At 39.9% G+C, this 23,909-nt stretch overlaps 1 protein-coding gene across 1 annotated transcript in view; it reads left to right on the plus strand.

Moving 5' to 3' along the window:
* Positions 1 to 23,909, plus strand: part of LOC139712484 (beta-hexosaminidase subunit alpha-like) — a 42,288-nt gene that overhangs the window by 7,000 nt on the left and 11,379 nt on the right. Inside the window, exons 3-9 of the mRNA XM_071624299.1 lie at positions 1,819 to 2,027; positions 2,667 to 2,732; positions 4,355 to 4,401; positions 7,252 to 7,362; positions 8,020 to 8,121; positions 10,945 to 11,252; positions 11,982 to 12,141. Coding sequence (XP_071480400.1) covers positions 1,819 to 2,027; positions 2,667 to 2,732; positions 4,355 to 4,401; positions 7,252 to 7,362; positions 8,020 to 8,121; positions 10,945 to 11,252; positions 11,982 to 12,141 — 1,003 coding nt within the window. The remainder of the gene's footprint in view (positions 1 to 1,818; positions 2,028 to 2,666; positions 2,733 to 4,354; positions 4,402 to 7,251; positions 7,363 to 8,019; positions 8,122 to 10,944; positions 11,253 to 11,981; positions 12,142 to 23,909) is intronic.

Consider the following 23,909-nt stretch of genomic DNA (forward strand, 5'->3'; position numbering starts at 1 on the left):
TTCTCCTCTCTCCCTGCGTCGTGTTGCAAAGTATCATTAGATTTAGACAGAAGAGACAGCATACATATACACAGTTAAATACTGTAAAAGTGGACATTTTAGTGGTGTTGAAATTTTCGTGCATTTTCGTGCAACCAGAAACTATCCCGAAAATAAAAGCATGCGAATATTTTTGCTTGCCATATGTTGCAGTAGTTGATGTCTTGATTCCGCGGAATCAAAATCATGCGAAACTCTTCTTATAACTCGCCGAGCGCGAAAAATTAGTCATGCAAAATATCCACTTTTACAGTAGTAGTGCCCCTTGTGTTGTGTTTCATAATGGCAGCAATTAGTTCTCCGCGTCATGAATTTGAGTGGACGCTAAAATGGCCCAGAACTGTTGTGAAAACTCAGAAGAGCAGGATGCGAGATCGATTTTGATAAGCGGTTTTGTGCACTGCAGAACTGTTTCTTTTTTTCCCTCTTAACCTGTTGAGGACAGGCTGATTTTGCTACAACACGCATTTCTCATAGACATTTGCCCAAGTATACCCGTGGTACTCTGGACTCGTCCTCAGCAGGTTAGCATTGGTGTTGGAGATCTAAAGCTCCCTAATGAAGGCAAAAACCCTTATTCCTAGTTGGTTATTTTGTGAAAATGATTTGCTGGGCCAGTTTATGCTGCTTTGGGTATAACAGTTTCATGAACAATAGTCTCTGACTTTTAACTCGCAGATGTGTAAGCCACGATATAAACCCATTGAGTGCCACATTATTCTGGAACTGCAATACACCAAACATTTTTTTTTTTCAAAAAGGCTATTTTTTAAAGCCATGAAACTTGTTCTACAAGTAGATTATACATTTAAATGCTAGACCTGCAATGAGCAAAGTCGGAGAGAAAATTCCAAGCTTTGTTGTGATGTAAATTGTATTACAAAGCTATGATTGCTTTCTTGCAAATGGCCTGCAGCTATGTTATTTCCCAGGTCTGGAAGGCATGAAGTTTGTACACACAAAGCTGCAATAAGAATAGAATTTATGTGAAAAGCCCTTATCTATGGAACAGGGCTATTCAATCACAAGGCAACGCAAGCTACATGTGTGAGGAATAGAATTGCAAGTGGAGCTTTTCCTATACTGTTGTGGTATTTGGTGAGTTATCAATCAGTGTGGGTGGGCTTGTGCCTTCAAGCAAAATATGTGAACTTGGCATGACATCAACTGAGTCAGGTGTGCGAACCAGGTACCGGTACCTAAAGGCCTGAAATCACGAAGGTGGTACAAATGAAACCATAGACAAAAACCACGGAGCACCAAGTGTTGTACAGAATATTTTGTTACAAAATTGGTCATTTCGTCGACAAAATGACCGTTTCATTAACTAAATTATCATTTTGTGGACTAAGTGTTCATTTAGTTACAAAATGTTGTCATTTTGTTACAAAATAATCATTTCATCAATGAAATGTCTGATTTCGAAATGAAATATTCCATGCGACACTTGGCGCTCCATGGTTTTTGTCCATGGTTTAAACCATGGTTTCATTTGTACCATCTTCGTGAATTTGGGCCCATAAAGAGTTAAATACTAGACATGCTTTTTTGCCATGCTCCACAGCAAAGCCTGATGCTCACCTAGGAAAAAGTAACGGTACCATTGTTTCTTTTTTTAAGACCACTGTGCATGGTGTACTGCAAACTTTTTACAATTGTACCATCTCAGTATGCTAGAACCAAAGTTTCAACTAGTTAGTGTTATATTTTTACAGCAACAAACAGAAAAGCAAATATGTGTAAGGATATATAAGAACTCGGGTCCATTCTCCTGTGTAGTTTTACAGCGACTGGAGTACGATGCGATCTACTGGATAGTGCCTTTGCAAGGTATTTTGGAATCATCTTCTTCGGGACCCCGCAGGCAGCCCGTAGACGTAGGTCACCTATGGCCTTCACGGCGCCCTCAGCGACCGAACTGACAGGTCTCGATATTAACGTGATGGAACCGTGCCAGGATTATCCAAGTCTAGAGTCAGATGAGAACTGTGAGTTCATGCATTGCAGGCAACTGTGGGGAAAGACATTGTGTTCAATTCTTCATTGTATTTGTGCATTCATACAAGATCCAAGGTGATCTGTGGCCAGACTCTGTGAAATGAAATTAATTGAATCCTGAGTTTTTTGTTTTTCTATACAGCAAGTTTAAAAAAAAGAAAAAAAGAAAAGAACATTTTTGTGCAGTGGCACATGATCAACATCAACACAATTTATTTACTTTTTAGACATATTTCATAGAACTCTATTAAAGTCTCAGAGATGAATACATGAATTTGTATGGTGCTTTGCTCTACTAAGTTGTCTAACTGTTGATTCAAATTCTGAGTCAACATGAGCTTGTTTACCTACTTCATGGGTTGTGCAGTTTTGTGACACAAAGAGGGGTTGTACAGTAAAGTTGACAATGCTCGTTATGGTGGCTGGCATCGCACAATGTTAAAGTTTCAGAAAAGAAGTCGATTCAGCTGTGTTAGGCAGAAGAAAGGAAGGAATGCTCACCTAAGTATGACAGTGTGCATGCATAAACCATTGAAGTTTTTATTCAAGGTTGTAAATACCAAATGAATGAACGACTTTTCAACCTACTAACTAATTCTCTCAAACTTTATGTCTGGTTTTTTTTTCAGATACTTTGTCAGTCTCTTCTCCCAAAGCTACTCTGACTGCAAAATCAATTTGGGGTGCCATAAGAGGTAACCAGTCATATAGTACTGACTGGGTGATCATGGAAACTTATTTGCTACCATCACCCCCTATGCTGTCCCCCTCCCCGCGGTATAAAGCCAAAACATAGTTCTTGGAGAGGCTGAAAATTTTATCATTTGGAATTTGCTTCCAATACACTGAAACTTACGTGGCATGTATGCAATTAGCCAGAATGATGACTACTTTTGGAGAGTTGTGAGATCACAAGTGTAGAAGAATTTCAGTCTTATAGATAGAAGACTTTTATTCCAGAAGAACCCTACCCATGAACCCCACATTCAGCATTGTGGGAAGGTAGTACATAACATGACAATCGATCATACCCGTGCAAACAAACTGCATGGGATTCACTCTAGCGTGGAAGATCGATCGATGGATGTAGCTGTGGCCCGACATTTTGATTTCCAATAATCGATTATGAAATATTATGTCACAACTATGATCGGGTAAGCTCTTAGATTGTGGACTTCCGGCAAAACCTTGTTGGCCTAATATTTCACATTTCTGTCGTTACCCAACTGAAATCGTGTTATCACAGTATTATTTCACTCATTTAAACACATATACAATGTACATACATGTACATTTTAGAGTAATTATAGACAGTTCTGCTGGCATATGAGAACCATGTTTTGGCTTTCTCACCTAATGCTGAACTTGTATTTATGAACATCAATTATTACTCCCAACTTCCTTCAGTTCAGAGAATCACATCATACATGTACATCTCCTGCCTCAAAGTGACATCTTCTAAAAATAAAGCAAGCATTGATAGTACATGGATAAGGCCTGTGATATGTTCAAGTACATGTACATGTACCAACATTTTTTCCCCTTGGGATGAGGGAGGGGGATAGGGGGTTAAAGTTTGATGGGCATTGCATTGATTGTCTGTGGTCTAAATTATTGGCCAAGAAATTTCACTCCTCTGTAGATACTGAATGCAAGAATATAGGAACAGCAATATTTTATTCTGGTATTCACTGAGGACAGGAAAGGCAGCAGCCACAAAGGCTAAAGATGTATTTTTAGACTGGTGCCTCTGACAATAATGTTAACCTCTGTGTACCTGCTTTTGTTTTGTTGTAATGATATAACCACATGTGTATCAATTTAAACACATCCCTTAAGACACTTATGCACTTAGAATAATGAAAACAAAGTAACGAAGCAGAACAGATTCACATTGAGATCTCAGTCTAAATGTTGTAAGCCTTCTGAGCAAGGAAGTTGTCCAAAGTGTTTGTTCTTGTTGTTGTTGGTGGTGTTGTTGTTGTTGTTGTTGTTGTTGTTGTTGTTGTTGTTGTTGTTGTATCAATAGTCCATTCAGAGAAGCACACCAGTTGACAGATTGTTCTATATTTCTGCAAAGGCAGCTACACGTTAGACATACAAAAACTGCGACACGTGCAGTTTCATAGTACACATTTGAGGCACTAAAGAGGAATATGGAAGACAATCTAAGATTTCTAGCAGCAGCATGTTCTTACATTGAATCACATGAACTGACTGGGACAAACCTTACAGACAGCTGAATGTAATAGTAAGTATTTTGAATTGAGAGGACTACATAGTTTGACCTCTCCCCTGTGCAACTTCTCTCATACAGGATTGGAAACATTCAGCCAGTTGATATACGGTTCAAGTGATGGTGGGGTGAGTAATGAAGTGTGATTATGCACCAGATCCAAGTTGCCTTTGGTACATAGAGTAAAATCAGGGAGGTGTTAAAGGACAAGTCCACCTTCATATGTGACCATGCGCCACAAATCGCACAAAAAGTCGCACCCCTTAATTTTACGTGAGGATTCAAAAAAGGTGAAACGGGTCAACCAAGTCAATATTGGGTTTTTCATATTTTCTAAAAGAACTACCCTTCTTCTACATTATTCTTAAGTTTGTGATCAAAAAATGAATGGGAAAAGGCATTTTCAGCAGTTTTTCTACTACATTTGTACCATTTTTCCTAGATTAGTGAGATCTGGAGGCACCTGTTCATTTCTTGATAATCTCTAGCACATTCTTCATTTTTAAGTCTAGTAACTTTTGAAGGAATAAAGCTACTGCCTTGAAAGTTGGCATTAATCATGGACAGAATGTGTTAATAGAGCATGTCTAATTTGAGCTTAATCCGTTAATCTCTTCATTGTTGTTGCTCCAGTTGTTTACACCCTGTTTTTTGTCCAATTCATCACACAGCCAGCGCGGTTTGGTGAAGATGAAGTGCTTGAATAGACCTTGTACTTCAGAGCCTCTTTTCTCGGTTCACACTTTTCCAGAGTGTGTGCTTTCTTTCCATTTATATGGATAGGTTACGTGAGTCCATTTCATTTGAGTTATACATCATTTTAATGCTTAGAATCTGCTCTTTCAGAATCTTTCCTTAACTAAAAATCTGTGGCTGGCGACTTTTTGTTGGTTTTGTGATGCAGGTTCACATATACATGTGGATTGAGTGAATGCAACAGTATTAGTAGAACACATCAGTGAAAATTTGGGGAAAATCGGACAATCCGTTAAAAAGTTATGATTTTTTAAAATATCTGCGCAGTCACTGCTGGATGAGAAGACTACTACAGTGTATGATGTCACATGCGTACAACTATATATTTTAAGGAAAATAAAAAGAGAATTTCACAAAACTTTACTTTTTTGAATAAAGTCCACATTTCTTTGACTTGTTACTGATGTATGTTAAGGGTAATGTTATTCCCCCTGCCTTCTGAAAGAGAGATGTCGAGTGTTCATTTGTTATGAGAGAAAAGTGAAAATATGTTGAATTTTCTTTATTCTTTCTTTATAATATATCGTTGTACACATGTGACATCACAAGCTATAGTAGTCTTCTCATCCAGCCGTGACTGAGCAGAAACTTCAAAAATTCATAACCTCTGAACTGATTGTCCGATTTTCCTCAAACTCTCACTGATGTGTTCTACTAATATTGTTTCATTCACTCAACCTGCATGTCTATGAAGGTGGACTTGTCTTTTAACCCGTTGAGGACGGACTGATTTTGCTAGACCCCTGCCCGAGTATACTCGGGACTCGTCCTCAACGGGTTAATATAGAAGGAAAAGAAATCAGAATCTCTCCTTTGTACCCATGCTCCAAGCTGTAGAGATGTTATATGCTCTATTGCTGGTGTGAATGGATTACTGTGACAAAAGAAACCTCTTCTGTATAAATCTGCATCATTCCAAAATCATGACAAATCTATTGAGCAGCTGTTTGCTGTCCCTTTCAATATTTTTGGCAGCAGTTTTTCAGTGTGCAAAGAACACAACAAATGCACAAAAATCAGCAAAAACTGTACTTCTTCAACTGTAAAATGCCAGTATAGTATGCAGAAATACACCATAGCCAATTAATTAATCTGCAAGATTCAGATGCTAAACCTAGTGAACAAGATGACTCACAAATATGCGCAAGATGGTTGAATGTGAACTTCTTTTTCTAAATGATACACTTAATATTCATTTTTCAGCCCCGGGGCACTAATAGAAAGGGGAATAGGGGAGAGAAATTGAAGGATTTGTTGAATACAATATCAGCACCAAGTTGCTTTCAGGATTTCAACATCTGTGATGAAATAAGGCTTTAAATTGTTGAAATTAAGAATGACGTCTTTAGTCGCCATATCCAAACTCTATGGAAGAGCCAGTGGAATACCTATATCATACGATAATATTGTCATGATATGAGAACCTACCCATAAATTTGCACAAAGGCAAAGAAAGTCTCTCTCCTTCTGTAACATGTATAACACTTCTCTGGTAAAATCAAACAAACTGCATGGCAGAAGTCTCTTCAAAATTGGCATGAAAATATAAAAGTTGTGTCAATGATGTGTTGAGGTGAACTTTCAATATGAAGAAACTATCAAACAAAATCCCCTTGAATCAGCTTCACTTAATGTGTAAATTAACATGTGAAGAATAGAAGTGCTTGGATCAATACTACCTCTGCCAAGGAGGTTGGGTTTTTTTGGTCACTGTTATTTTTTTTTTTCTCTCTTTGCAAAATACCTCAAAAAGTTGTAAATAGATTTCACTGAAACCTGTAGAAAAAGTTGATATTGACAAAAGGAACAGATGATTACATTTTGGTAGTGATCTGGGGAATATTTATAAACTTTTGAAGAATTTTTTATATTTTGTTTTTTTTAAAAAAAGGGTAAATGAACATGTGAGTTCAAACTGTGTGAATTCAAGGTTTGCGTATGTGCACGAAAAAGCGTGCTCTGCTCAAGGGGCTTTGCAGCAGGAAGCTGGTGAGATAAACACAAGGCTTCTTTATCACTGGGAAATTTCAGCATGCGTGTATGAGTGGAAATTAGCTGCTTGGCGGAGGTATTTACTCTCCGAGTGCTTTTATAGTTGCAACTCCAGCGATACAGAAAAATATTGGAGGCATAGTTACGCAAAAACAGTGATGACAGTGATTATTGCCATAATTTAGCCATTAATTGTGTGATGTTTATTTTTTGTGCCACTGATTATGTAGCGTGTGATCAACAAGACGAGTATTACAGACTTCCCTCGCTTCAGGCATCGTGGTTTCATGGTGGATTCATCCAGACATTATCTCAGCATGTCCTCTATCTTTCAGACTCTGGTAAGCTCCCATTCTTCTCTTCATTTCTGATTGTACAGTGGATCAATGTTCATCTTCAGGCTTTTAATTTCAGAATACAAACTGCAAATGATTGTATTTCTTCTTGTATTTTGATATCATTTTTTAACTCATTTGAAGTTTGTCTACATATTCCACAATAAGTGAGATTCACTTATGCATACCAGTAAAGAGAAAACATAAATATATGTTGTTTGATAAATGAATGACCTTGCAGAAAAGTGGCAAAGATCAGCAGCATGTGTCAGCTTTAAGTATAAGAGTATGATACAGAAAAAATCTCAAAACATTTTAAAAGATCACAGAAGGAGTGTATCAGAAGTGGTGATCGGTAGACAGTGTACATGCTGTTTGTGACAAATCATGAATGCTATGAATTGCCTATGATGTCATGTGAAAAGGCACAATTTTTATACTACATGTGTAATACATATCCAAGATGTACAATCAGAACTTAATGCAAAGTTATAAGAATTGATCTACTATCAATTTAAATGTACATGAAGAAAACAAGTTACTACAAATTAATTCACCAGTAGTATACTGTGTAAGCACTTATTGCCATAATTCATGGGAGTGAATCAGCCATGCATGTATTGATATATTCTTTGTTGTTGTTATTGTTGTTTTCTTCTTCAGGACGCAATGGCATACAACAAGTTAAACGTCTTACACTGGCACATAGTCGATGACCAGTCGTTTCCCTACGAGAGTGCTGCCTACCCCGTCATGTGTCAAAAGGTGACCCTTTATCATATCCCAGCCACTTGTTCCCCGCCCCCCTTTATTTGTTTGATGGTCAGTACTTTAATATCCAATATGAGTTGTGTCAGTGTTATCTAATTGTCTATCATTACTAAGATACAAGGATCATGTTGTTAATCTCAGAGCCTCCTAGAATTGACATGTCGACTATTCTGATAGTGCTGTGCTGTCACTGTGTTATACAAAATAGGTAGGTCTTCATCCGCTTGAGCTTGAAGAATAGCCCACTATTTCTGTTCCAAAGAATTAGCCGATCAGAAAATAGCCTGCTAATTTTGCAATGAAGACCAAAATAGCGGGCTATTCCGATCGGAAAATGAGCCAAAGAAATCTTGGACTTATGTGCAGAATAGCCAGCTAATTTGCAAAATAGCGTGCTAATCTTAATGCGTCTTCATCAGCTCGAGCTTAAACATCGGCACTGCATGTGTTGCGCACCACGCAGGAACGTAGGCAGTCGGGTCGGAGTGTGTTCGCGGCGCCAGCATCGAGCTTATTTAACCCTAACTAGGCTGGGCTATTTAGGTAGTTGATAGAGCCGGGGGGGGGGGCTCCCAGGCCCCCCTCCAGATCTCGGCCGTTGACAGCGCGATCGCAACGAAAATTGGCACACACATTGCCTATGATGTAAACTAAAATACCATGAAGTTAATTTTTAAAAAAAATTATCATTTATGCTAAATTATGCTAATTTATGCATAATGATGCATGAAATCAGACTATTTGGTCTAAATCACAAAATTAAGCTCAAAACAGACACATTTTTTTTATAAATATTATTTTTAGTGTCCTTAGCAAATGTTGTTTAAAAAAAGTTGTGATATCAGAAAAAATTCTTAAGTATTTTATTGTTTTTTGAATTTCTTACCTATTTCCTTGTTTTTTCGACTTTATGTTTTTCATTGTTTTTTCGATGAAATTTGTCCGCGACATCGCTCCGAACAAGAAAATATGTTATTCATTGATTTTAATCAATAAAACACCCAAATAATTATGCTTTTATGAAATTTGCCTGTAAGCACAGTTTGCATTGAAATTGTACACAAATTCACGTTTTTGAGCAATTTTTGGTCTGACATGCATGTACATATTTATGCGTAACTTCGGAACCGCACGCCCGGGCGTCGCAAATTTGGTGTCAAAAGATGCGAGAGACTCGAAAGAAAAAAGTCATGAAACGTCGCGGCGATAGCTTTTTGCGATTGCGATACATCGCGCGGAACGTCGAGGGGGGGGCCTCGGAGGTCTCCCCCCCCCCCCCCCCCCCCCCCGGCCTAGTTAGGGTTAAACCCGAACGTGCGTGAAGCTCGAGCTGGTGAAGACGCGATTGCACATTTCAGCTGACTTCGGGCTTATTTCTCTGATCCCCCATAAGTGAGCTATTCTTCAAACTCAAGCTGATGAAGACCCATCTATTGACAGGTCTACTGTATCAAATAATGGTAGGCCCCACATTTTCATCAAGAATCATACATGTATGATGGAATGATTTTCCTTGGTATAAGCAGACATTTTAATCTACAGTAAAGCACATTCTCTTCCGAGACCCTCGTCCCATTTAATCCTTAAAGTCTGTTCACAGATATCTCATTAAGGACAAAATTGATTTTTTTTTTTTCATGAGCTGTAGTTCTAAAGGCATTTTTGAAGACGATCATGTTCATTAAAAAAAAAGAAAAAATGTTTCCAATAGCGGTCATTGTGTGTCAACACAACATACGATATTTTGTTATTCCTGTGATCATTAGCATTAGCAAATCATTTTGAGAAATAATGAGTCCATTCTTGTGAAGAGTATGATGTTCAGTGCTCAGCATATTCAAATTTTCATGAATTCATGTGTGAAAATATATAGCAATTTTTTTTTTTTTTTTTAACCCTGGCTGTACTGTGCAAGCAATAGTCACATCCACTAGCATATTTCATTTATATGCTAATGGGTACAAATATGTACACCATATGTCCTTAACCCTGTACATTGTACGTGCTCAGACACTTAGCAAACATTTCATGAGCATTCAGTTCCAAATTGCACTTTGTTGTAGATCAGCAAGCCCACTCAGGGGTAGTGATGTGTATCAGTTCCAGAGTAAGGTTGTATTGACACTATAGAATATTAAAGTAATGATGTCGCAGTCTTTTGTTATAACTCAGTGCTGGTTCCACAGGAGATACCCTTGGACAAGGTTTTGGGCAGTGGGATGTAACCGGGTATGAGTGTGGTTATCAACTACTGTAAAATGAGAAATGTTCGCGTACATTTTAATTTTGCGAATTTCGCGAGCGTGAAGATTCGCGAAATCAAAATGCACGCGAAAGTTCTTTTGTACACTATATGCACTGAATGCCAGTGGCAGATCGCGAACATTTCATGCCGCAAAAAAGGCCGCCGGCTCCAATTCACAAAAAATTCATGCCGCGAATATATCATGTTTTACAGTATTGTGTTCACAGATTTTGGTACTCTATAGGGATTGGGAGATTAGGCAATCTGTATTCATTGACATTTACTTCAATCTATCAATACCCAGGGCTCATGCCAACTGGTAAAAAATGCACAGTAAGGGTAAAGTACTAGTAATTGTCAATGACTAGTGAATATGGATTATCCAATGCCTTTCCTATATCACCATTAACCTACATGTGTATGTATAGCATCGATATACTGAAGTGAGTTTACAAAACTTGCCACGTATTGAAGGTTGATATATTATCGATGAGAACATCTTACAAACTATAGCCATCAAATGTCGCTGGTATGCAAAGGGTTTAAGCTTTCCCGACTCTCATTCATTGTAGGGAGCCTATGACCAACATCACGTCTACACCCGCGAGAATGTGAAGGCAGTCATTGAGTATGCCCGCCTGCGCGGTATCCGGGTCATGCCGGAGTTTGACACGCCCGGCCACACCCAGTCGTGGGTCTCCATTCCGAACCTCTTGACCCCTTGCTACACCGAGAAGGGTCCCACTGGACAGTACGGACCTGTTGACCCCACAGTGGACTCCAACTATGACTTCCTGAAGACCTTCTTTACAGAGGTCACTGACCTCTTCCCGGATAAGTACGTTCACATGGGGGGAGACGAAGTCAATTTCGCGTGCTGGTGAGTAGACTGCCACAATTCTTTTCTTCTTTTTATTCAATTTTTTGTTGTTGTTGCTTTTTTAGTCGTGCAGATCAAAAGAGCCATGCTGTTCTATTAATACCTTTGTGATATGCACACATATGTCTTACATTTTCATTTCATGTTACCTAGTCTGTACATCATGTATGCCTTTTATTACTAGAAATTAAAATTCTTGTTGCAACACAAGAATTCTTAAACAACAAGAATTGTTGTTATGATTACTCTTGCTACTGCTTAAAGCGACACATAATTCATTAGGCCTACATCTTATGTATTAAAGGTAATTACTATTGTGTACAATTTGAAACTACTTCAAATGTTTGTTGAAGAAAGAATGATTTGTGAAAAAAATATGCAATGATTTGGAAAAACTTCCAAAATAGTGAGCTGAAATTGCATAATTTGTTGAAATATGTGTACAGTGTATATTGAATGACTGCCAGCAATTTCACTCAGTGCCATTGATATCCAGAAAATTTGCTGATGTGTCTCTGTTCGTGGCTCTTCACTTTAAATAGATTTCTTCAGACATGTGTGATCTAGCTGTAACTATTAATAGTAAATGTTTTCAACTTGAAAGGTAGCCAACAATTTACCAGTCTATGATTCAACATGACTCTTGACAAAATGCACACACCTTGTCCTATTCAACAAGTTCATGGCCCGAGGTTTCATTTTCCCATTCTGTTGATGCTAAAATGGCAGGAGGAGCAACCCCAATATCACCGCCTTCATGAAACAGCACCAGTTTGGCACCAATTACAGCAAGCTGGAGGAATACTACGAACAGAAACTCCTGAACATCATGGCCGACCTCAAGGCTGGGTACGCCGTGTGGCAGGAAGTCATCGACAACCAGGTCAAGGTAGGTTCACCCTGGTGAAAGTCATCCAGGCAGGCCGGCTTAGACATCATTGTTAGTTGACATGAATATTATTCATTTTGTGCAAAGCCGAACAGGCCACACCCACTTTGCACGAAATGCATAGTCATGACATATTATACAAATAATGCACAGGAGAGAGTGCATCAGTGGAGATCTGCCCCCGGGTGCAGCGCACTCAAGGGTTTTTACATTGGTGAAACAAGCACAAAGCGCAGTGCGAGCATGTTGCTGAACATTGTTAATACATTCCCGGAAGCACAAATTTGAAAATGTGCATTATTTGTTTTATAAGATGGGTCTATGATTTATTTTTCATGTACATGTACCTTCGTGGGTAACGACTAGTCGGCCACATGTAGAAATTGCTCAAAAGCCAAGATGTCCAAAGAAGTGTTCCAAATAGACTGAACATTAAAACTTCGGAAAATTGTTTACAGTAAACAAGTGATTGCGCATTGCTAAAGTTGTACATTGTGTCATGACATGTCAGTGAGCATCAGTGAGCGTTCATTATGCTTTTTTGCTGTGCACTTTTTGCACACCCATGCATTTTAGTAAGAAAATAAAGAGCGCATGTGTTACTCATTTCCACGCTTTTTAATACCCCTGCGTAATTGAAGTTTGAAAGGGGTGTGTCGGAATCAGCTTGTGGTCGGGCAGGCGGGTGGGCAGGCGGTTTGGTGGGTAATCTGTTGTTGGTCTGTTGCAAATGTTGCGGATCAAAGTACTTCTCCAGTTTTCAAGCAATTCAAATGCAATTTTGCACACATACATTTATGTATTAGGATCAGTGTAAAGTTGTGCAGGACACATTTTTCAAAAGAAGTGGAAAGTGCATTGCCATAGTAACAGCACATTATAGCCCCAAAATTGGGTATAAAGCTTGCAGAATGAACTACTTCTTTAGTTTTTTAAGTGGTTCATAAGAATATTCACACACATGAAAAATTGGGTGTAAAGTTGAGCAAGACCTTTCTGTGAGGGTACTGGAAAGTGCATTGCCATGGTAACAGAGCATTGAGGCCTCCAAGCCAGGAGAAAGATTGCAAATTGAAATTCTTCTCTAGTTTTTATGCTGGTTGGAAGAAATTTGGCACACATTGTCACTGTGATATGAAAGTTGTGCAGGACAAAATTCTCAGAGTACCTGAAGTATGTTGCCATGGTAACAATGCATTGTAGCCCCAATTAGCCAGAAAAAAGACTTGTAGATAGAACTTGTTGGGGTATTAATCACCTACAATGATATTACTAGTTTTTATTAGGTTTTTAGACCAATATAGACACATTGTTACCAAAGTGCTACACTATATTGATTGGCTTTATAATTTACCATGTAGGTGAGACTTTACAAATGCACAATTGAAACAGTCATAGTCGGGATGTTACAAGATACTCGTTACAACTGTAAATGTAGAATAACTGAATAATCTTGATTTACGTACACAGCAACCTATGATGAAAGATAGGCCAATGGTAGGAAACATACAGCAGGAAAAAAAATTGATATTGTTAACATGATCCTGTTGTCATTTTCAATCACTGAAGTATAGTATACAAATATACTTGGCCTTGAGAGTTTCTTGTTAAAACTATGGGCAGAGGTGACTCCAAACTAGTACTATTCACTGAGGGGCGCCAGTGAATAGTACTAGTTTGGAGTCACCGAGGCCCATAGTTTTAACAAGAAACTCGAAACTAGGCAAAGTATATTTGTTTTATATTTTGGATCAAAAATTTGAATAAAAAGTGAAAATCATTATAGACCGTCTACAGGCTTAGCCGCACTGCGGCGGCAGCGCAGCGCCTGCAATACGCAACTACGCACAGTGCGAGAGATCGGAAATTGAAAAATGCAGTAGCCGTGGCACCGCCAGAGTTGCCCGTCGCATGTATCCAAGTGCTCGTATGGCCGCTGCAAACCTGAACACTAGATTTTGGGACCGGACCACAGAACTCGGTGGACCGGACGCGGACGGGTACACTTGATTGTAAAGAAGGGTGATTGTGACATCATTTTGCAAATAGTATACTATTTGCAAAATGTTGTCATAAAAGTGACGTCATTTTGCAAATAGTACTTCATGGAGTGTCAAACACACCAACACTCTAAAATAGTTCAAAATACCTATAATCACGTGAAGCTCTTTTAACCAATCAATGGCAGACAAATTTTGATCCAAAATATAATATGTCATAACCATGTCCTCTTTTTAAGATATACAAATGATAACACTCATATTATGATAGTATGCCTGCATAACACTCCCGCATCAAATTGATTATTCAATGAGCTCAATTCTTCCTGGACCCCCCCCCCCCCCCCCCCCTTCGTGATTTGAAAATGAAAAGCCTTTGGTTGTTGTGATACAGCAAACACAAGGATGCACGTATGGTGGTATGGTGGTATGGTGTGGTTAATTTGTGACAATGTGCGATCGTGTGGCTGTAAGCCCAGTGGTATGTGTGTATATATATATATATATAATATATATATATTACCCTACTTCTAACAATCAAGTTTCACCTTACTTTTCCTCAACAGGTACATATACTGGAAGAGGAGCATACCTGTCTATTACTAAATCCAACTGCACAACTTTGTACTCATGTGGATTCTTACTGTATAGTTGTCGCATTGCTCACACTCATTTTGTTCTTAGTAGTATTTCTTTTTTTTCCCCTTCTTTTGGATGTAAAGCCAGCACCTCAGTTTGATGTTCCGAAGATGGACATTGTACAATCATTCAGATAAGATGTAATAGAATATGACACAATCTAGCACAGTGCAATTAATTCAATACTAGCAGCACCCGTGGAAATCCACGGGTCTGAGGGGTTTAATTTTTTTTTCTCATAATACGATTTTGCACATTTTTATTGAAGAAATAAAAAGAAAAGTCTTCTCATTCTTTCGTTAATTGTGCTGTCTTCTAAATGACCACCCTTCCCAGAAATTTTATAATACATTTTTGTAGTATATGCCCGGCGATCCGGTCCATTGGTAGGGATCATTCCCGCCACTACTTGCTTTTATTATAGAACTTGAGTTTCGAGGGGTTATTTGCACCCGTTGAAGTCCAACAGTTGTCTTGTTGCCCCTCACCCCTCCCCCCCCCCCTCACGCACACACACATTTCCACCTCCGCAGGGCAAAAAACAAAAACATTCAGGGAAAAATTACCAAAAACGCAAATGAGATTCCCCGAAAGTTCTGCCCACAGGTTGTTCCCGTCGAAACGGGAAGATATTAACACAATGACTTTGATTACCCCCTGCTCTTGCATCCACGCGGGCACCCGCGGGAATCCACGGCTGGTCTCAAGGCCTCGGTTTGTTTTGTGTTTTTTTTTTTCATGTTTCTTTTCCCCACGTTATGAGAGAAAAATAAGATATTTTCGTCTTCATAATTTTGCTCCCTCCTTTTTGTTTTTGATCACCAAAACTTGGCTTGAACTACATCTGCTTCAGACTGTACATTATCATAATCAATATTAGGCCTACAATTATTGCTCCTATTATAGTTATTATTATATTATTATTATCATTATCCTTATTATTATTATTATTATTATTATTATTATTATTATTATTATCATTATTATTATCATTGTTATTATTTGGGGAGGGGGAGATCATAGTCATCAGGTTTAATAGGCACCCGTGGGAGTAGGGTCTCACGACCTCGTATTTTTTTTCTTTAATATTTTTCCCATGTTATGGAAGAAAGAAGAATATATACATCACTGCATTCGTCTTCATTTGCTCCCTCTTTTTTTTTTGTCACCAAAACTTGGTTTGATAGACCATAGAACCACACATTCTATTTCCACTTGCAATTTTAAAAATAGGCGGTCGGCAAAGCGAGGTTTTCCTCTACGTCCGCTCATCTTATGAATATGTATGATTACAGCAGCTCTGCAGTAAACGAATGGACACAGCTGCGCGTGTAATCTGATATGTAAGGGTACGATCGGCAAATATATTTAGCCGCGTCCTAAACAGTCTGCGTACAATGACATCGGACTTGAGAGCAAACGGCGAGCAAACTAAATGACGTACCTGAGCTGCATATATTCTACAGTTGTGCAAAATACAATTACATAACAACATTCGTTGTTTTCATTTGGGGACGCCAATAATGGCGAACTGTACGTAAATGCCCTTGTAGTCCATATCACGCACACACAGATTCGTGTAACCATCGTCAATACATTCAGTACACGTAACAGGCGGAGGCAAAGGTACATCACAGAACTATACACAGTGTAGAGTGTGTAGAGTTCTGCGAGGTACATTGTGTGTGTGCGTGCGCGTCCGCCGGAAGATGTCAGAGATTTCGCTGCACCATCATCTTTAGTATCCCCCAATGTCTCTGCAAGCTAAAAGATGGAAGATCGAGAAAGCAGGAGGCCAGCGCAGGTTCCGTGAATATTGAAACGGTAAGCACTATCTGGGCACCCGTCCCGCTTCATCATGAATATTCATCATCTACATGTATCCGTAATACCGTTGAAATACATATTTTTTTCATTTCCCGGCAGCGTTTTTACATTTCTCGGCAAAACTGAACATTTTTCCATCTCCCGACGAGACGTTTTAACATTCCCCGTTGGTGCAATTTTTCGAGATTTTTACATTTCCCGGCCATACGTTTTGCACGTATCCAGCGTTCTGCCATTTACTAGTACAGTATCTTACTGCGTGATGAATATTCATGATGAAGCGGGACGGGTGCCCAGATAGTGCTTACCTATTGAAACGCTCGGCTCTTTCGTCACGCACAAAAATGCATTATGCATGTAGCTAATTAATTTTTCTTTTTCGTCCTCGACGTCGACACGGAGGCGGAGAGGGGACGAAACCCGCGCCATTCGATGTAGGATACTCTCCTGCGGCCGACGGCACCGGTCGCAGCTGCCCGGAGCCGACGGCTCGGGAGGAGATAGACAAACCAGCAACGCCGAAATAAAACAGGAAATACATAAGGCCGCGACAACAACAACAACTTCGAGTATTAGGCCAAGTAAAAAAAGATAGTAGTTTCTCGTCCGGGTTTTTTGAGCAAGGCGATGAGGGAGGTCCTTACTATTTGATATCTTACTATTATTTCGAGGATTGTCAAAATGAAAGTAATATGTGTTTCTCATCCGGTAATTCTGAGAAAGGTAACGAGAGAGGGCTTTACTATTTTCTTATAACCAATTAGTGAAATATCACTCTGGTAGCTGTGTTTAATATGAGAGACCAGGTCCCAAGTGTACAGTATGTCTTGCCTGCACTCTGTGCATTTTCAAATAAATAGATTATGTACCATATACTTGAAATGAAACTTCATGCATGCAGAAATACATTTGCTTTTTCTTTCCACTACAGATGTCAAGGGAAAATGACCATCTTAATACTGGTATTATTAGTGTTGTAATGGCATTTCTCAGGGGCGGATCCAGGAATTCTGTAAAGAGGAGGCGTGACTAATATTTCTCCTGGTGCCACTTCCGGGTTTCATTTCATCTTTTTTCTTTTTATTTTCTTTGTTTTTAACGAAAATTAAAGGGGGGCGTGCGCCGGTTGCGCCCCTCTCTGGATCCGCCACTGTTTCTGATACCAGTGTTATACTTGCAATTCTGATGTATTGTGCTACTCAGAAACAGGTATAAAACATGTCTTTCAACAAGGAATGTACGACTGAAATAAATTCTATGATATTCAAAACACTGCTTTATTCATCATTGGTGTTTGTGACTTTTTGTGTCCACACAGCTGGTATGTATCTGCATTTCTTCACAGTACAATTATTGTAGCACATTTAACTGGAAACTGTTGTACAATTGCAGATGGATGTCAAAATGATACTGATATGGCATTATAGCATTAAACGTTTAAAGATGTTTCTTCATGTTCTAAAAAGACATTTGAAAATCACTCATCATTTGGATGATGAATGATTGTATACCACACTACAGATGATACGACTCACGGCCATGTCCGTGAATTTACATCGTAAAGAAAAGTATCCCGCAGAAATACGAGACAAACCAGAATCCGTGGAAAAGTTATTTATTTTGCAGATACACCCATTTGATAATTCTACATTTGCTGGAAAAGCGCATTCACTTTCTCTTCAAAATAGAACAATAAATCGCCGTCAGCGATGCAACGTTACAGAGCAAAGTGTACGGGCTTCTACACATTCGAATGTGTTCATGCGTGCGTGCAGACAGCTGACAGACATGTCCCGTTGCATAAAACTTTTTAGCAACCTTAGAAAATTCAGGTTGGGATTTGCCCAACCTGAATTTTTTAAGGTTGCTAACCTAAGAATGTAAAATCCGTTGCCTAAAAACTCTGGTTGGGAGCTTCCAACCGGAATTTTGTGATTTCAACCGGAAAAAAATCCGGTTGGAGTTTCATGCAACAGGCCCCCTCGCCTCAGGGGATGGTACCGGTGACCGACCCTGGACAGCTACATGCATATGTTAAATACAGACACGCACACTTTGCCAATACGGTGCGGCACGGCCACTGCACCGGCACCGTACCTTCCGACACTGCACACACATGCACATACAATTGTAGTCACAATGACATGAAAATGAATACAAACTCGATACAATCCTCACAAGCATTTGTACAGTACAATTCATCCGCTTGAAATATGAGAAACGGGGAAAAATACGAACAATGCGCGAAATATGCGTGGAATATCAGCGATTGATCGCAAAAAAAAAATGTTGCCGCTATCGCGTTCACGACGTACCGAGTGCGCTGTTCATCACAGCTAGCCCAGGCCGGCCGGCGCCGCCCGCGCCCGCGCCCATCCAACTACAGTTCGACTGCTTTGTGGGTCATTCCTTCTTGCCGAGCTCGCAGTGTGAAATGCATGCGTTACGCGTTATACATACACACTACAGAAGCTACAGCTGTACTACAGCTAAGTAGAGGACGCAAGGCGTAATTAGAAATGACATCACGATTGGTAGGTGAATTGTCGATCTTTTTTTCGGCGGCCGAAAAAATAGTAAATATCAAAAACTTTGATGCGGCAACTGAAAATCGAGGCGGGCGGGGAGCGGGCTGGGACGAGAATTATGAATTTCTTGGTATTTTCAGCGCCATTTTGAAAATAGTAAATAGTAAAAAAATCGATGCGGCGGCCAAAATCGATGCGCGCGAGGACGAGAAACTGGTTTCTTTTTGTCTCGCCCACCGGAGGTGAAGGCGAGACTAAGGGATCCAAATGGCGTCCGTCCGTCGTCCGTCCGTCGTCCGTCCGTCGTCCGTCGTCCGTCCGTCGTCCGTCCGTCGTCCGTCGTCCGTCCGTCGTCCGTCCGTCGTCCGTCGTCCGTCACAAATGTTAAAGTTTACCTGCAAGACTCTCTTATGATGCATAACTTGGCAACTGTTACAGCAATGGCAGCCACACTTGGGTGATAGAAGCACTAGGGGTATCTTCATGTTATGGTGTTGTCAGAGGTCATGTGATGAGGTCAAAGGTCATTTGAGGTCATATATTAAAGGGTATGTGCAAGACCCTCTTTTCTATGTTAAAGTTTACCTGCAAGACTCTCTTTTGACAAATAACTTCACATAAGTTGCTTGGATTACAACCTAACTTGGGTCATAGATGCACTGGGGGCACCTTCATGTTATGTTGCCGTTGGAGGTCACATGATAAGGTCAAAGGTCATTTGAGGTCATACATTAAAGTTTACATGCAAGACTCTCTTATCACTCGTAACTCGACACATGTTGCTACAATAGCAATCAAACTTGGGTGATGGATGCACTGGGGGTACCTTCATGTTATGGTGCCGTAAGAGATCACATGATAAGGTCAAAGGTCATTTGAGGTCATATGTTAAAGTTTACTTGCAAGACTCTTATCACACATAACTCAGCACATGTTGCTACAATGGCAATCAAACTTGGGTGATGGTAGATGTCTCTTGGAAAGTTGAAGGTAACCACAAGGTCAAAGGTTACAGACAGGGGTCAACGAACTTTTAGGGCCCAATGTTAAGTTTTTAGGGTGCATTTCATTTATGGCTCATAACTTTTGACCCCTTTGTCCGTTTGTGACCAAACTTGGATGGAACATGTCCCTTGGGGAGGTGAAGGTCGTCACAAGGTCAAAGGTCACAGACAGGGGTCAACAAACTTTTAGGGCCCAATGTTATGTTTTAGGGCGCGTTTTGATTGTGGCTCATAACTTTTGATCCCTATGTCCGTTTGTGACCAAACTTGGACGGTGGATGTCCCTTGGGGAATTAAAGGTCATCACAAGGTCAAAGGTCACAAAGGGGTCAACAAATTTTTAGGGCCCAATGTTAAGTTTTTATGGCGCGTTTCGATTATGGCTCATTACTTTTGATCCCTTTGTCCGTTTGTGACCAAACTTGGATGGTAAATGTCCCTTAGGGTATTGAAGGTCACCACAAGGTCAAAGGTCATAAGCAGGTCAATTAACTTCTGGGAGTTATAAAAGATATTAATTCCTTGTACGCGAATGGGCGAGACACAATTTGGCGATTGCCTTGTTTTACTTGGCCTTATAGTATACGAATAATTTATGAGTTGTGAGTGCATAGGGCACGAATATCGCACGAGGCGCGAGATAAGCCACTGGTCTATTCAACAAGGCGCGTAGCGCCGCGTTGAATAGACCAGTGGCGAATCTCGCGCCGAGTGCGGTATTACGTGCCCCAATGCACGAACAAAATCATAAATTATTCGTTTTATACAACACCTTGTCCACAATCACAGTACTAAATTAGTGACCGCTAACTCAGGAAGGCCCAAAAATAAATGTAACAATTAGGCCGAGAATTGTAAACCACCCTGTGTACTGCTTTCAAACACTCGTCATGATTCGACCACACAGTCACAGGAATCACAAACTCCGCAGGGTCTATACCCATTCTACGCTAACGTTAGATCGAGTTAGGCCTGACTGTAGTGTTAAGCCTACCTGAGATGTCGGTAGATCTAGTAGTAGGTCTAGACTTTCTCTATTTCCGAAAATGATTTTGTATAAAAACACAGAAAAATAATCAAATTACGGTTTCTCAACTTGAAATGAAGTCTTGATTTTGGGATCACTGTGGTCCACGTAGCAGATCAGAGTCAAAACTAAAAACACAGCAGTACTAACTAGGTAGGCCGCAATACATGCAACTAGCTAGGTAAAGTAGCTGCGCGTACACGTTAACGTTGCAGTACTCCGCCGCGACTGGTCTGTTTACCGGCAGCGCATCGCAGCGCAGCCGGCCAGCACGTACAATGTAGTTTCCTGGCGCTTTGCTGCTGTGAGCCACAGAACTCTGTGAGCGGCCATGCATTAGTAGCCCCCCACGAAGCCGTGCTATAGTACCTTCGAGCCATGCAATAGGCCCATGCCAGGGGCCTATTGTATGGCTGTCACTCTCAATGAGTTTGGTAGGTATTTTCTATTGAATGTCATGTGACATGTTCTTGGCCAATCACAATTCGACATCATTCTGAGGTGTTGTATAATAGTAGATAGCAGCACCCGTGGAAATCCACGGGTCTGAGGGGTTTTATTTTTTTTTCTCATAATACGATTTTGCACATTTTTATTGAAGAAATAAAAAGAAAAGTCGTCTCATTCTTTCGTTAATTGTGCTGTCTTCTAAATGACCACCCTTCCCAGAAATTTTATAATACATCTTTGTAGTAGATGCCAGGCGATCCGGTCCATTGGTAGGGATCATTCCCGCCACTACTTGCTTTTATTATAGAACTTGAGTTTCGAGGGGTTATTTGCACCCGTTGAAGTCCAACAGTTGTCTTGTTGCCCCTCACCCCTCCCCCCCCCCCCCCCCCCCACGCACACACACATTTCCACCTCCGCAGGGCAAAAAACAAAAACATTCAGGGAAAAATTACCAAAAACGCAAATGAGATTCCCCGAAAGTTCTGCCCACAGGTTGTTCCCGTCGAAACGGGAAGATATTAACACTATGACTTTGATTACGGTACCCCCTGCTCTTGCATCCACGCGGGCACCCGCGGGAATCCACGGCTGGTCTCAAGGCCTCGGTTTGTTTTGTGTTTTTTTTTTCATGTTTCTTTTCCCCACGTTATGAGAGAAAAATAAGATATTTTCGTCTTCATAATTTTGCTCCCTCCTTGTTGTTTTTAATCACCAAAACTTGGCTTGATATATCATATTTCATATCAATATAGAACTACATCTGCTTCAGATTGTACATTATCATAATTAATATTAGGCCTACAATTATTGCTCCTATTATTGTTATTATTATATCATTATTATCATTATCCTTATCATTATTATTATTATTATTATAATTATTATCATCATTGTTATTATTTGGGGAGGGGGAGATCATAGTCATCAGGTTTAGTAGGCACCCGTGTGAGTAGGTTCTCACGACCTCGTATTTTTTTCTTTAATATTGTTCCCATGTTATGGAAGAAAGAAGAATATATACATCACTGCATTCGTCTTCATTTGCTCCCTCTTTTTTTTGTCACCAAAACTTGGTTTGATAGACCATAGAACCACACATTCTATTTCCACTTGCAATTTTAAAAATAGGCGGTCGGCAAAGCGAGGTTTTCCCCAAAGAGATTTTTCTCCTACTGCGGAAAATCTCTTTGGGTTTTCCTCTACGTCCGCTCATCTTATGAATATGTATGATTACAGCAGCTCTGCAGTAAACGAATGGACACAGCTGCGCGTGTAATCTGATATGTAAGGGTACGATCGGCAAATATATTTAGCCGCGTCCTAAACAGTCTGCGTACAATGACACCGGACTTGAGAGCAAACGGCGAGCAAATAAATGACGTACCTGAGCTGCATATAGTATTCTGCAGTTGTGCAAAATACAATTACATAACCAACGTTCGTTGTTTTCATTTGGGGACGCCAATAATGGCGAACTGTACGTAAATGCCCTTGTAGTCCATATCACGCACACACAGATTCGTGTAGGGGAGAGCGGGGAGAAGTGGGACATTATTTCAAGTTCGCCGATTTTCTTCTGATATCTTTTTATAAAAGAGATGATTACATTTCCTTGCGGGCTTGCATGAAGGTTCATATGGTAGGTTACATAAAGAGCTATAAACTGGGGGTGGCACTGTTCTCAATTTTCTGCAGTTAATGAAAAGAAAAAACCTTATTTTGGGGGAGAAGTTGACCCACCCGTGGGTAAAGTGGGACAACGGCAAGGGAGAAATGGGACGGTGTTGGTAAAGTGGGGTAAAGTGTGACATCCTATAAACATGTCGGAAAAGTCAAAGTTTGAAGGCGTAATGAAACATTGGTAATGAAAACAGTCAAACATGCTTTAAAATGATCTTTATTTCAACAAAACAAGTTTGAACAACATGTTTGAAAATCTGAACTGTTTTACATGTAATGCTATTATGAGGGACAAATGGGACACGTTGTCCCAACTGTCCCTCACATGGCATATACATAGATATGTACAACTGCTCAGTAACCATGCAGGCATTTGTCAAAAACAAGTTATATTAGTTGCATATCAATAAGGCTCACCACCAGCTTCAATTGTGCCCTTGAAATCATGAATACAAAGACAACAGGGTAATTAACCTGATTTAAAAAAAAAATCATATTTGGGGGAAAATTTTCAATAGCAATTTATGCACACTTAGAATTTGCCGAACTGCATGGCTTTCTTAATGTGATGTATGGTTGCTAGGGACTTATTGTAGATATTAGCCAATCG

The sequence above is a fragment of the Diadema antillarum genome, unplaced genomic scaffold, assembly GCF_040938485.1.
Source record: "Diadema antillarum isolate AM-2024a unplaced genomic scaffold, OU_Dant_1.0 seq00001811_RagTag, whole genome shotgun sequence".
Taxonomy (NCBI): Eukaryota; Metazoa; Echinodermata; class Echinoidea; order Diadematoida; family Diadematidae; genus Diadema; species Diadema antillarum.